We start from the raw sequence: 13,459 nt of genomic DNA, 5'->3' as shown, positions 1-13,459 counted from the left end.
CAGTGTGTAATACAAGTAATAGAGAAACATCGTACATCTAGACCTGAAGGTTCGTCTGTTAATCCGTCACAGTGTGTAATACAAGTAATGGAGAAACATCGTACATCTAGACCTGAAGGTTCGTCTGTTAGTCCGTCACAGTGTGTAATACAAGTAATGGAGAAACATCGTACATCTAGACCTGAAGGTTCGTCTGTTAGTCCGTCACAGTGTGTAATACAAGTAATGGAGAAACATCGTACATCTAGACCTGAAGGTTCGTCTGTTAGTCCGTCACAGTGTGTAATACAAGTAATAGAGAAACATCGTACATCTAGACCTGAAGGTTCGTCTGTTACTCCGTCACAGTGTGTAATACAAGTAATAGAGAAACATCGTACATCTAGACCTGAAGGTTCGTCTGTTACTCCGTCACAGTGTGTAATACAAGTAATAGAGAAACATCGTACATCTAGACCTGAAGGTTCGTCTGTTAGTCCGTCACAGTTTATAATACAAGTAATAGAGAAACATCGTACATCTAGACCTGTAGGTTCGTCTGTTAGTCCGTCACAGTGTGTAATACAAGTAATAGAGAAACATCGTACATCTACACCTGAAGGTTCGTCTGTTAGTCCGTCACAGTGTGTAATACAAGTAATAGAGAAACATCGTACATCTAGACCTGAAGGTTCGTCTGTTAGTCCGTCACAGTGTGTAATACAAGTAATAGAGAAACATCGTACATCTAGACCTGAAGGTTCGTCTGTTAGTCCGTCACAGTGTGTAATACAAGTAATAGAGAAACATCGTACATCTAGACCTGAAGGTTCGTCTGTTAGTCCGTCACAGTTTATAATACAAGTAATAGAGAAACATCGTACATCTAGACCTGAAGGTTCGTCTGTTAGTCCGTCACAGTGTGTAATACAAGTAATAGAGAAACATCGTACATCTAGACCTGAAGGTTCGTCTGTTAGTCCGTCACAGTGTGTAATACAAGTAATGGAGAAACATCGTACATCTAGACCTGAAGGTTCGTCTGTTAATCCGTCACAGTGTGTAATACAAGTAATGGAGAAACATCGTACATCTAGACCTGAAGGTTCGTCTGTTAGTCCGTCACAGTGTGTAATACAAGTAATAGAGAAACATCGTACATCTAGACCTGAAGGTTCGTCTGTTACTCCGTCACAGTGTGTAATACAAGTAATAGAGAAACATCGTACATCTAGACCTGAAGGTTCGTCTGTTACTCCGTCACAGTGTGTAATACAAGTAATAGAGAAACATCGTACATCTAGACCTGAAGGTTCGTCTGTTACTCCGTCACAGTGTGTAATACAAGTAATAGAGAAACATCGTACATCTAGACCTGAAGGTTCGTCTGTTAGTCCGTCACAGTGTGTAATACAAGTAATAGAGAAACATCGTACATCTAGACCTGAAGGTTCGTCTGTTAGTCCGTCACAGTGTGTAATACAAGTAATAGAGAAACATCGTACATCTAGACCTGAAGGTTCGTCTGTTAGTCCGTCACAGTGTGTAATACAAGTAATAGAGAAACATCGTACATCTAGACCTGAAGGTTCGTCTGTTAGTCCGTCACAGTGTGTAATACAAGTAATAGAGAAACATCGTACATCTAGACCTGAAGGTTCGTCTGTTAGTCCGTCACAGTGTGTAATACAAGTAATAGAGAAACATCGTACATCTAGACCTGAAGGTTCGTCTGTTAGTCCGTCACAGTGTGTAATACAAGTAATAGAGAAACATCGTACATCTAGACCTGAAGGTTCGTCTGTTAGTCCGTCACAGTGTGTAATACAAGTAATAGAGAAACATCGTACATCTAGACCTGAAGGTTCGTCTGTTAGTCCGTCACAGTGTGTAATACAAGTAATGGAGAAACATCGTACATCTAGACCTGAAGGTTCGTCTGTTAGTCCGTCACAGTGTGTAATACAAGTAATGGAGAAACATCGTACATCTTGACCTGAAGGTTCGTCTGTTAGTCCATCACAGTATATATATTTATATATATATATATATATATATATATATATAAATAATACAAGTAATAGAGAAATATCGTGCATCTAGGTTTGTCTGTTCATCCATCACAATTTTTACATAACATTGACAGAGTCAAGTTTGGTTTGTGGAAAGACATTTATACATTTTATAGCCTGTTTGCCAGTCCACTTCATGTACTGAATAAATAGTGTTTAAAACAACACAAATTCCGAAGCAATGGTAGAAAATTTCTTTTATTTCAAATATGTTAACTTATTCAGATAAAAAACTTCCAGATTTTGATTAACACTATTTGAAAACTATTCCTGTCTTTGTTCTTTGATTAAAAGCTCACAGTATATAGCCTCATGCTTTTCAAGACAATGCAAAGTTTTTCTGATTCTTTTGTATACGTTAATTTTCATGTTAAATACTGTGTACCTAGAGTAGGTATGAAGTCATGGTTAAAGGAGTTTTTGATATATATACCAAGGCTCCGAGGCTGCTCAAGATCTGAGGGGAACATCGAATTTAGTTGATCTTAATTTATTGTTCAGTCCGTGGCCTTTGCTTTATTCTGCTTTAACTGGCCTTATAGAGAATACTACAAAATGTATGTGAGTGGCCTCTAGATACCATTTATCTTACAAGTTGTTTGAAAATGTATCCTTCAAAACCAGGATTAAAACAATTTAAAATGTCTGTTCGGTTAACTTGTACATTACAGATCAATCAATTTCAGGATAACTTATACATGTATGTCACAGAGCAATCAATTTCAGGTTAACTTATACATGTATGTCACAGAGCAATCAATTTCAGGTTAACGTATACATGTATGTCACAGAGCAATCAATTTCAGGTTAACTTATACATGTATGTCACAAGCAATCAATTTTTATTGTGCTTATTTCATTGAATGGTATGGCTGTGATTACCAGGTCATAACCTCGGAGAAGCTGATCATATGTCTAAATCATATATAAATAATGCATCTTGATCTCGCCAACAGGTGTACAAATTAGTTTTTTTAAAATCAGATTGTTGTGTTTTTGTGATAAAACAACATTTTTTATCTATTTGTTCAGCCTCAGAACATCTTGCTGACTGAACCATTTCCAGGAGGCAATATAAAGATTTGCGACCTGGGCTTCGCATGCGTGGTAAACACTGGAGAAGACATCAGGGACATCATAGGAACTCCAGATTATGTTGGTAAGAAGAAGAAGAAACAAAAATCTATTCTCCAGACATTCAGTAACTTTCAAGTCATGGTTTACAAAATTTATCAAATGTAGGATTAGCTGAGGCAGTTGTTGGAAGATGTTATTTAAAATAATCAGAGAACTAGATTGTGAAAAAAACTTATTATTAATTTAAACTAGTAATAAAGGTTGATTTTTAACATGACCATATTAATTATACAGAGACAGATCCAGCGAACCTGAATAGTTTAATTCAAAGTAAAATACCTTTTAATAAGAATTTATTATTAGATCAAAAACTAACATGCAGCGGAGTAATGCATGAATTCTCAACTAAACACAAATGACAAAGAAGTGATGTTACTGATTAACATTAATTAACAATGGACATCAATGATGGGCGGGATCTAGCTTAGTCAGTATGGCGTTCGCCTGAGGTGCTCGTATGGTAGGACTGAACCACTGCAGTGAGGTGCTCGTATGGTAGGACTGAACCACTGCAGTGAGGTGCTCGTATGGTAGGACTGAACCACTGCAGTGAGGTGCTCGTATGGTAGGACTGAACCACTGCAGTGAGGTGCTCGTATGGTAGGACTGAACCACTGCAGTGAGGTGCTCGTATGGTAGGACTGAACCACTGCAGTGAGGTGCTCGTATGGTAGGACTGAGGTGCTCGTATGGTAGGACTGAACCACTACAGTGAGGTGCTCGTATGGTAGGACTGAACCATTGCAGTGAGGTGCTCGTATGGTAGGACTGAACCACTGCAGTGGACACATTCTCTCATTTTATTTTTCTCGTCTCAACCAGTAGCCCTGACTGGTATATCAAAGGCTGTGGTATGTCTTGTCCTGTCTGTGGGAAAGTGCATGTAATAGAAAAATGTAGTAGGTTTCTTCCAAAAATAGCTGATGGTTAATAAATCAATATGCTCTAATGGTATCATTAAATAAAATAAACCACAACTTTTGGACATTATTAAATCTCATCTTTGGAAGTGGATCGGTTTATTTTTCACCTGCTAAGGACATTAAATAAAATAAACCACAACTTTTGGACATTATTAAATCTCATCTTTGGAAGTGGATCGGTTTATTTTTCACCTGCTAAGGACATTAAATAAAATAAACCACAACTTTTGGACATTATTAAATCTCATCTTTGGAAGTGGATCGGTTTATTTTTCACCTGCTAAGGACATTAAATAAAATAAACCACAACTTTTGGACATTATTAAATCTCATCTTTGGAAGTGGATCGGTTTATTTTTCACCTGCTAAGGACATAAATTGTAAATTTTAGTATATTCATTATGCATTGTTATGCTGACGATTACCTGTATATTTTTATCTGACAACTAGTAAAGAAATGAGTTTATTGTGTGTCACGACTACCTTCTACAACTCATTTAAATACACATCTGTCACACATTGTCAATACAATGTCATTATCATGGTTACCATGGTTTCTGGTTTGATCATGCAGATATATGTACATTTAGCAATAAATACTCCACATACATGTAGAATTTCTTGTCAGATAAGCATGATTAACAAACATTTGTATTAACAAATCTGATACATGTTAGAGTCGTTATCTGTTTTTGTTTGGGTAAATCCATCAAGGTACGTATTTCTGTCTGTGATTTACCTTTGTCAGACAACCCATCAATTGTGGTGTCTAATTATTATCGGGGGTTTTTTATGAGAGAAAAACACAAACATACCGGATACACAAAAAAGAGAAGGAAAACACACACACAAAGCAAACATACAAAACCTCCACGTAGCCCAGTGGTAAAGCCTTCTGCTTGATGCGCGGTCAGTCTGGGATCGATCTCCATCGGTGGGCCCATTGGGCTATTTCTTGTTTCAACCAGTGCACCACGACTGGAATGTACCAGTCGTGGTGCACTGGCTGGAGCAAGAAATAGCCCAATAGGCCTATTGATGGGGATCGATCCTAAACCGACCGCGCATCAAGCGAATGCTTTACCACTGGGCTACGTCCCACCGCGACTTCACAAAGAAACAAGTCCCGGGACAGGAGGGTGAAATCGTAATATTTTGTGTACGTTCATGTACCAATAGGACCTACTACAAATTGTGACAGAGTTGTAGTAATTAGAACTGTTTTAATACGTGAATGCTACAACAAATCATTACAACATGTCAATTTGAGACACACACCCTACAATTAGTCATGGGAAAAAAGTACTGTGCATTCAAACAGCATCCCGTTTTCATTTGTACCTGTTACTTTTTCTATGAAGCTTGGATCAAATTTAATGTGGTAAAATATGGGAAATATTGGGGAATTTTAGCTTCTTTTCTTTTTCTGCCCCCCCCCCCCCCCAGGATGTTTATTACCAGGATGTCTATTAGGTTTCAAAGTAGACGGGTTACTTGTCGAAATGGGTGGTTACTTGTCAAAAGAACAGTACCTGACAAAAATGATGTCATAAATCTGGTATAAAGTCGGAGCATTACATTATGCTGTAAAAAGCAGCTTCCACTTGTATCACAATTGATGTTTAAAGGCACTGCTTGCCAGCAGTTTTGGCAGTTCATTCGCTGCAGAAATAACTGTATAATGCATGCATATGCACATGTATCCTTTTTTAATGAAATTTAATTTTTTGTATCTATATATTTTTTTTTTCAGTTGTAATACTGGAATATTTCATACCTAAACAGTTCAGCTTTTGGAGAGCTAAAACGTAACTTAATATTTCAGTAAAATTAACATTGCCTGTCTGTCTTTCAGCGCCTGAAGTGTTGGACTATGAACCTCTGGGGACTCCGACAGATATGTGGTAAGCTCACATAAAGACCAACTTTGTTTATAAGTGTATATATATTTATTACCCAATCGGTCACTCGTAACATGGAAAATATTTTCCATATTTTCTCAGTGAGAAATATTCTGCATTGGTCTAACGAACAATACTATTGGACAATTTGACGCTTACAAACCAATGACGTTGTCGGTACTAACTATGACGTCATCACGATTTGGCAAACACAAAATGACGTCATTTTTTAAAAAGAGTTTGCGTTTATGGCTCTCTGTTTTTGGTGTTAAATTTATAACAAAATGTCATTTTAATGCAATTGATTATAGATTTTGTAGCAGAATAAAAAGAACTTTTGTTTTTGAAAATAATCTATGAACGTGATTAAATTACAAAGTTATAGCAATTGTCAGAACAGTGCGTAAAGTGGTTTACATCGTTTCTATACAGGTTGGCCTTCGTGCATGTGCGTCAAAAATAAAGGCTTTTAGAGAAAATTAGCTTTGGTAATAAATAGAATAACCGGTACCAGTTATTATCAAATTTATGTCCCTCGTGAAATAATTTTCATTTGTCACTCGCTAAAGCTCGTGACAACTGAAAATTATTTCACTCGGGACATAAAACTGGTAACTCGTTTATTATCCTCTATATATATCATAAACATTGTCAACAAATATTGTTCTTAATACTGATCGGTAGTATTACAACCCTGGAAATGACCAAAATGGCCACGTGAAAAAATAGTCTCCAAGGCAGTTTTGTGGTTAATGTGTAAGAGAGGATTTTAATTTGTCAGTATTAAAAAACAAAAAAAACCTAAAATAGCAAAGTAAAAACCTTGGAAAATTTAAAACATCTCAGAAATCTCCATGAAATTGCCAATTGCCAGGGTTGTATTTTGTATTATACCTGTACACATTGTCTGTTAGAGATAGTGATGTCATAGCGTACAATGGTTTTACAATTTCATAGTGCCAAGATAGTTTGAAAATATGGTCCTGGTCACCATGTTCTTTGATATATTTGCTAAACCTGAGCATTATTCCAGTTAACTTTGGTCTCAAAGAGAAACAGTGTTTCAGCATGGTGTAGCCCCAGTTAACCGAACTGTGTGTATAAGACGGGTTCCTTCTTGCAGGAGTCTGGGAGCGCTGACATACGTGATGCTGACGGCGTACTCTCCATTCGCCGGGGACAACAACCAGGAGACGTTCTGCAACATAACGCAGGTGAAACTCGACTTCCCGGACTCGTTGTTCGGTCACATCAGCCCTGCTGCCCTGGATTTCATGAGGAGCCTACTCGTCAAAAACCCAAGGTTTGTTAAAAAACACACGGTGTGGATGACAGGTTTAAATGTGCTGGGGTGTCCATAGATTAACTTTTGTAAAATACACATCAGTGCAGCCACCCAGGATTTCATGAGGAACCTGCTCGTCAAAGACCCAAGGTTTGTCACAAAACACACGGTGTGGGCAACAGGTTTAAGTGTGCTGAGATGTTGGTAAATTAACATTCGTAAAATACACACTTTGGACAGTATGATTATTGTGAGCTGGAGTGGGATCAGAATAGTGAGGTGGACAAATGGCATCATTTTCACTCTCAATTACTAAGTTAAATGCTTATCTCAAGCCACCAATACTTGCAAGATGTTTGATTCGGTCTGTTCAACATCAAAATAACATCTGTCAGTCTGTCTATCTAATCTTACTTATATATGTTATATTTTCAGAAAACGACTTACTGCAAGACAGTGCCTTGAACATGAGTGGCTGAAGTCGAGCGTGATAGCTGCTAAAGTCCCGTCCATTCCATCACCATCTGATGCGGCCTTCGCAATCTCTCAGGACCTCGAATCCACCGTCAATTACTCCCGCAGACCTTCCATTCCAGACCTGTCTGTCAAACCCCCACAGAATGTTCGCTTGTCTGGCAGTTCACTGCCTTCAGCGAGGAAGATGTCGGCCGAAAACTCGGAAAATCGCAAATTGTCAGAAATTTCACCAGCTTCTGTCATGTCTAAAAACCCTGAGATTTTAGATTGCTCAGAAATGTTAACAAGTTCATCGACAGAAATGTTAACGAAAACTGCTCAGAATTTAGATTCTTCAGAAATGTTACCGGATTCATTAACAGAAATATCGGCCACAACCTCTCAAACTTTAGATTCCTCAGAAATGTTAACATCTTCATCAACAGAAATGTCTGCTAAAACCACTCAGAATTTAAATTCTTCAGAAATGTTATTGGTTTCATCAGCAGAAATGTGCACTAAATTCTCTGAGAATTCTGAATCCTCGATCATTTCAGCACCTTCTTCTTCTTGTTCAGAAATGTTCGACAAAGTGTCAACGAATTCCGAATTGTCTTTTAGTACTACGGCTGCTTCTTCGGAAGAGAATCATCAAAGAGATGTAGAAATCGAAGTGTTTACCGATGAGCCACGAAACGGTTCAGAAGAATTGCCGGTTGATAAGTCAGACTGTAAGAGAAAAGACGTTTCCATGGAAACCAGTGAAGAATTAGAATCGCCCACTGGTAGGAAAAATGCAGAAAATGATCAGAGTAATTCTCACATAAGAGAATCGACGATATCAATTGTGCGCAGTGATTTCAGTTTCGTGAAGACACTGACACTGAAGATTGAAAACAAAAACAAACGTCACTCCATGGAGATTCCGATGAAAAAACACAAGTGCAATGACGAAATGGAAATTAACGACACTGATTTCTGCAGCGAAAACTTTCGACTGATTTCAAATAATATCAAGCAACATGATGAAGAAATGAACAACGGAGAGTGCACAGGACAGCATTTTCCTTACAGTAATAACACAACACCGAACAATACAACCGCCAAAGTCTGTGTTCAAAGTGAGGGAAATGATAACATGAAAGAAATAGGTGAAAGTAGTGATAAAGACGGTAGTACTTTAGTGTATTTAGAAAAATGCTCAGACAGTGATGTATAATGTAAATATTAAATTAATTTACGTTGTTTTCTTTGTGTGATTTGTGTACATGTGTGCGTGCACCAGTCGGTTGTATTAAATGTGGCCATTACAGACTTGTAAAACCTACAAATGGGTAAGATTTTTTTTAATACCAAATACTTGTGAATTAGTCGCAGCATAATAACTCTGATAACAAGAGCTGGAAATGCTCTCTATCATCCAGTTATGTCAAATATGCATAAAGATGCAATGTCGCCTCCTGCTGTTAATTGGTGAGATTTTTCTTGAATTCTGGGTTTTATTGCAGGCCAAAAACTCTTCCTGTCTTTGTTCTTTCATTAAAAGTTGACAATATCACATTGCTTCTCAAGATCCTCAAAGTTTTCCACTTTTAAAAAAATCAGATATCATTTTCACCTCGATTATAACATCATTTATTAAATAAGAATTGTTTGTCATTTTTAGTGTATTTATTGATGTATAACAGTTACAAATTGCATAAAATTGCCTAGTGAAGCAAAGCGATTTTATACTAAATTTATGATTGTCAACCATTCATAAATTCACAAAAAATTACAAACATTCTTATAATATGCAAACAACACATATTTGATTAAAAATGCATATAATTCAGTTCAACGTCCTTTCAATGACCTCTTGTATGTAATGACATCTCATTTGATTTAATGACGTAATTTTCGGAGGTTTATTGAAGGATAGTATTCAGTTTTTAAGTGATGTTAGCCAGTCATTTTTTGTGCTCTGTGAGTTACCTAACTAACACACTTGTCCAACATTTTTCTATAACATTTACATTCGAAATTAGGTTTTAAATCAACTGATTTTTCAGTGATAGTATTTTAATGTGCTGTGCATCAAGTGTCCAAAAATCAATCTAGAACTGTTTGCAGCTTTTAATTTCAGTACTTAACAGATCATCACATATCTGTTTGGCAGTTTGTGTAATTTGAAAGTTGTATAACAGACATACAAACAGAATAAAGGTTCACATGAAATATTGTGCCATGAATTGTTAAGACTATTGTACTGAATTATGGGGGAGGGGAGGGGAGGGGAGGGGGATCTGACTGGTGTACATGTTACTGTATGTTTTCCAGTAGAAGTGCTAGTCCAGATAGAATCATTTAGAACTTTGTGTGATAATGTTCAGCTACAATGTATGTGAAGCTAGTAGCAGGTTAGTGTGGTCCATGAACACGACCTTGAACCATAGAGCTTAATATTGTACGTGTGTCAAGTTGAAGTCACTTATACCTCTGTTTTCAACACTAACACATTGTGTGGCCAATATCGACTTTCATTTTTATTCATGATGCTTGAAACTCTCAACTGCTGACATTTTTCTTGCTTGGATTAAAACATTATGCACATCCCAGTTTTGTGGATATTGTAAAGATGGAAAAATAATGTGTGTGTGACTGTTTAGCAGGTGCTAGAAGAAAACTAAATTTCCATCCAAAACTAAATGTTGGTAAATTGTACTACTATGGACTATGTTAAAATGTACCTAGAAGTTGTATACGAGAATAGAAAATGTGTTGAGCTTTTCTGCAGAAGTTGTGTCAGAACAGTACTGAATGTTTTGAATGTGATGGGTGGAACACAGACATTTTGGCAAATGTTAGTAATTTAGTACAATGTGTTTTGAATAGCTGTTCTGTTCTGGCGATTACTTTTGTGGATTAGCAGAAAAACATTTTCATATTTCATTTACTTGTAGCTGTATTAGAAAGCAAGGCATCCATTTTCATTTATGATTGGGAAAGCCGACTTCTGAACAAACACAAACCTTACGTTTAACCATCAGTATTACTGTCTTGAAACCTGTTTACAGAGGCCATTGTTAATGATTCCAAATGTCTAAAGATGGTCTTTATACCCAGGTTATCCTTTGCTGCTTTATCGGTAAGGGTAAACCAGTGTGGCAATAGTGGGTTTCTTCTCTAATCTTTCCCATGACCAAGGGTTGAAATAACCATATGTTACATTGTTAGACACTAAATACTGAAATAGTTGAAGTAAAAACGTGCCGACGTGTCGTTAAATGAACATTCCTTCCTCGGTCATCAACATAAGTATAAAGTGTGGTAATCTATGTACAGTGACTTGTTCAGGAGGTCAAGCACTGGCGAACCGTTTGACTGGTAACCATCATCTTCTATCATATCACATTCGTGTAATGTTAGGTGGAAAAAACAGTGTAGTAAGCAACCATGATTGCTCACCCTCCTAATCCTTTTTTAAATTAAATTTTAATTTAAAAATTTAATTGACCCAGATCAAGATGACAATGTCAAGGATTCTCCCTCCTGAACCTACCTCTGGTTACCATGGTTTCCAACACATTTATTGAGTTTACAGTTCCCATTCTTATCACTGTAAAATCTCTCATGGACACATTTTTGTTGATTGACATCACTGTTCTTGAACATGTACTTGATATCTGAATAACACACATGATCTAGATGATGTAGGCTTTTCTTTAATAAGATTTTGTGGAGAATGAAGAATCACTCTCGAGTTTCCGTGGTAACCTCCTGGTAATCTGAACGGATGTTCATCACTTATTATGATGCCCGTGGTGCACCTCTGCAGGTTGGGATAAAAAAAAAAAAATTGATAGCGAGTCTGCAATTTAAAAGTAAAAGCATATAGTTACGTTATCACACCATATTTTTATAGTTGGATACTGAAAGACTGATGTAAAGAAAAATGGCTTTTTCACTCATCAAAATATAGTATGGAAAGAAGGTACTCTTTTTTTTTCTTTTTAATAAAATTTATACATGTTATGCAAATGGATTGTATTTCTTTGATAGTGAACTTGTGATTTGAAGTAAAATGTACCGTATCATTCTGCGAACTAGTTTTTTCAGTAATTATTTTAATATATTTTTGAAAATGAGTTGATCAAATGTTAAAATGAAAAGAATTGGTCTCTGATTCTGTCACTTTGTAACAGTACTTTTTATTTATTTTAAAATTATTTTTCAATACCAGATAATTATTTTTATTTTAATGTTTTTTTGAAAATGAAAGTTGATCAAATGTGATACTCTGAAATTTAAGAGAAGAACTGGACTCTGATTTAGTCACTTCGTACTTATTTTTATTTTGTTTTTAAAATTTACCTCTTTAGTTTATGAATGTACATGTATGTGTGATAATCTATTTTAAACAATGCCTGCGAGTTATCTGTTATGTTTTACTATTTCTGTCCAAAGTGCACTGTTGGATATATGATGTTGATAGGACCACCTCATGTTACAGTATCATGGCCTTTTCAAGAATGTTACATCTTCTTTTAATGCACGGAACTACAGTGGATCTCTGATATTACTTGTGTGTTCTGTTATCATCTGATATCATCAGCTATCTTCTGATATCATAAGCTATCATCTGGTATCATCAGCTATCTTGCCATAACTCAACACATTCCTGTTGCCGGTTTAACACTGAAAATTTTAGAAAATGAACATCACTTGAAGACTGATGTTCTGTTGATTTATTACACAAAGAAATGATCATACCAATTTACAAACATAAACTGAACTGATCTTTGAAAATCTGAAAACACTATAAACTGAAATTCCATAAAGATAATTTTTCAGTATTTCAGATCAAATTCAGTCTACTTTGTGAAAATTATTAAATACATACATGTACAAAATACAAAAATTAAAAGGTTGAAATTATGTGTAAGTTTTTATTTATAATTTAAAATAGTGGTGAAATTGTGTCAGTGGACAAGATATCAGAGAAGGACAAGTAACACGATGATGTGTTTATTTCAACATGTTTCAGTGTTAAACTTAAAACTATTTCAAAGGTAGCTTTTTAAAAATCTTCTGCACATTTTTAGTTGGATTTATTTAAAACCTAAAACTGCATTTTGTTAGGATTCCCCCCCCCCCCCCCCCCCCCCCCCCCCCCCCCCCCCCCCCCCCCCCCCCCCTCCACACACACACACACACAAAATGCTTATCATAATGCAGTTGGGTGGAAGCATTTATGATCCATTTTTGTGACTTTATTATTGAAGCTGATTTCAAGTACTGGTAGTCTGTTTCAGTATTTGATTTCAAAGCCTTCAAAAATATTATCTGTTTTTGTGACATTCTTCCAAGTTGATAGAAAATAAGTCAATTTGACTTCGAAGCCTTCTAATTTTATGATCCATTTTTGCGACATTCTTCCAAGTTGATTCAAAATATGTCTATTGGACTTCGAAGCTTTCTAATATATTAAGCATTTTGTGGCATTATTCTTCAAGTTGATTAAAAATATGCACTTCTAAGTTTTCTAATTACTAATTAAGTTGTCCTTTTACATACTTAATTAACCATAACATCTGTTAAGTTAAACATGAGATCTATCCAACCCAAAGACTAAACAAGATGAAAGATGAATTTAAAGCAAAATCTTGTTTGCTTCGTGACGACCATCATCTTTCATTTGGCATTACATTTTGCTCTTCATGTTTT

At 36.1% G+C, this 13,459-nt stretch overlaps 1 protein-coding gene across 1 annotated transcript in view; it reads left to right on the top strand.

Moving 5' to 3' along the window:
• Positions 1-12,918, top strand: part of LOC121380630 (serine/threonine-protein kinase 17A-like) — a 61,971-nt gene extending 49,053 nt beyond the window's left edge. Inside the window, exons 4-7 of the mRNA XM_041509538.1 lie at positions 3,084-3,210; positions 5,967-6,015; positions 7,136-7,315; positions 7,733-12,918. Coding sequence (XP_041365472.1) covers positions 3,084-3,210; positions 5,967-6,015; positions 7,136-7,315; positions 7,733-8,972 — 1,596 coding nt within the window. The 3' untranslated portion in view covers positions 8,973-12,918. The remainder of the gene's footprint in view (positions 1-3,083; positions 3,211-5,966; positions 6,016-7,135; positions 7,316-7,732) is intronic.
• The last annotated feature ends 541 nt before the right edge of the window (positions 12,919-13,459 follow it).

The sequence above is a fragment of the Gigantopelta aegis genome, chromosome 9 (assembly GCF_016097555.1).
Source record: "Gigantopelta aegis isolate Gae_Host chromosome 9, Gae_host_genome, whole genome shotgun sequence".
NCBI classification, from domain to species: domain Eukaryota; kingdom Metazoa; phylum Mollusca; class Gastropoda; order Neomphalida; family Peltospiridae; genus Gigantopelta; species Gigantopelta aegis.
This window is presented reverse-complemented; position numbering and strand designations above follow the sequence as displayed.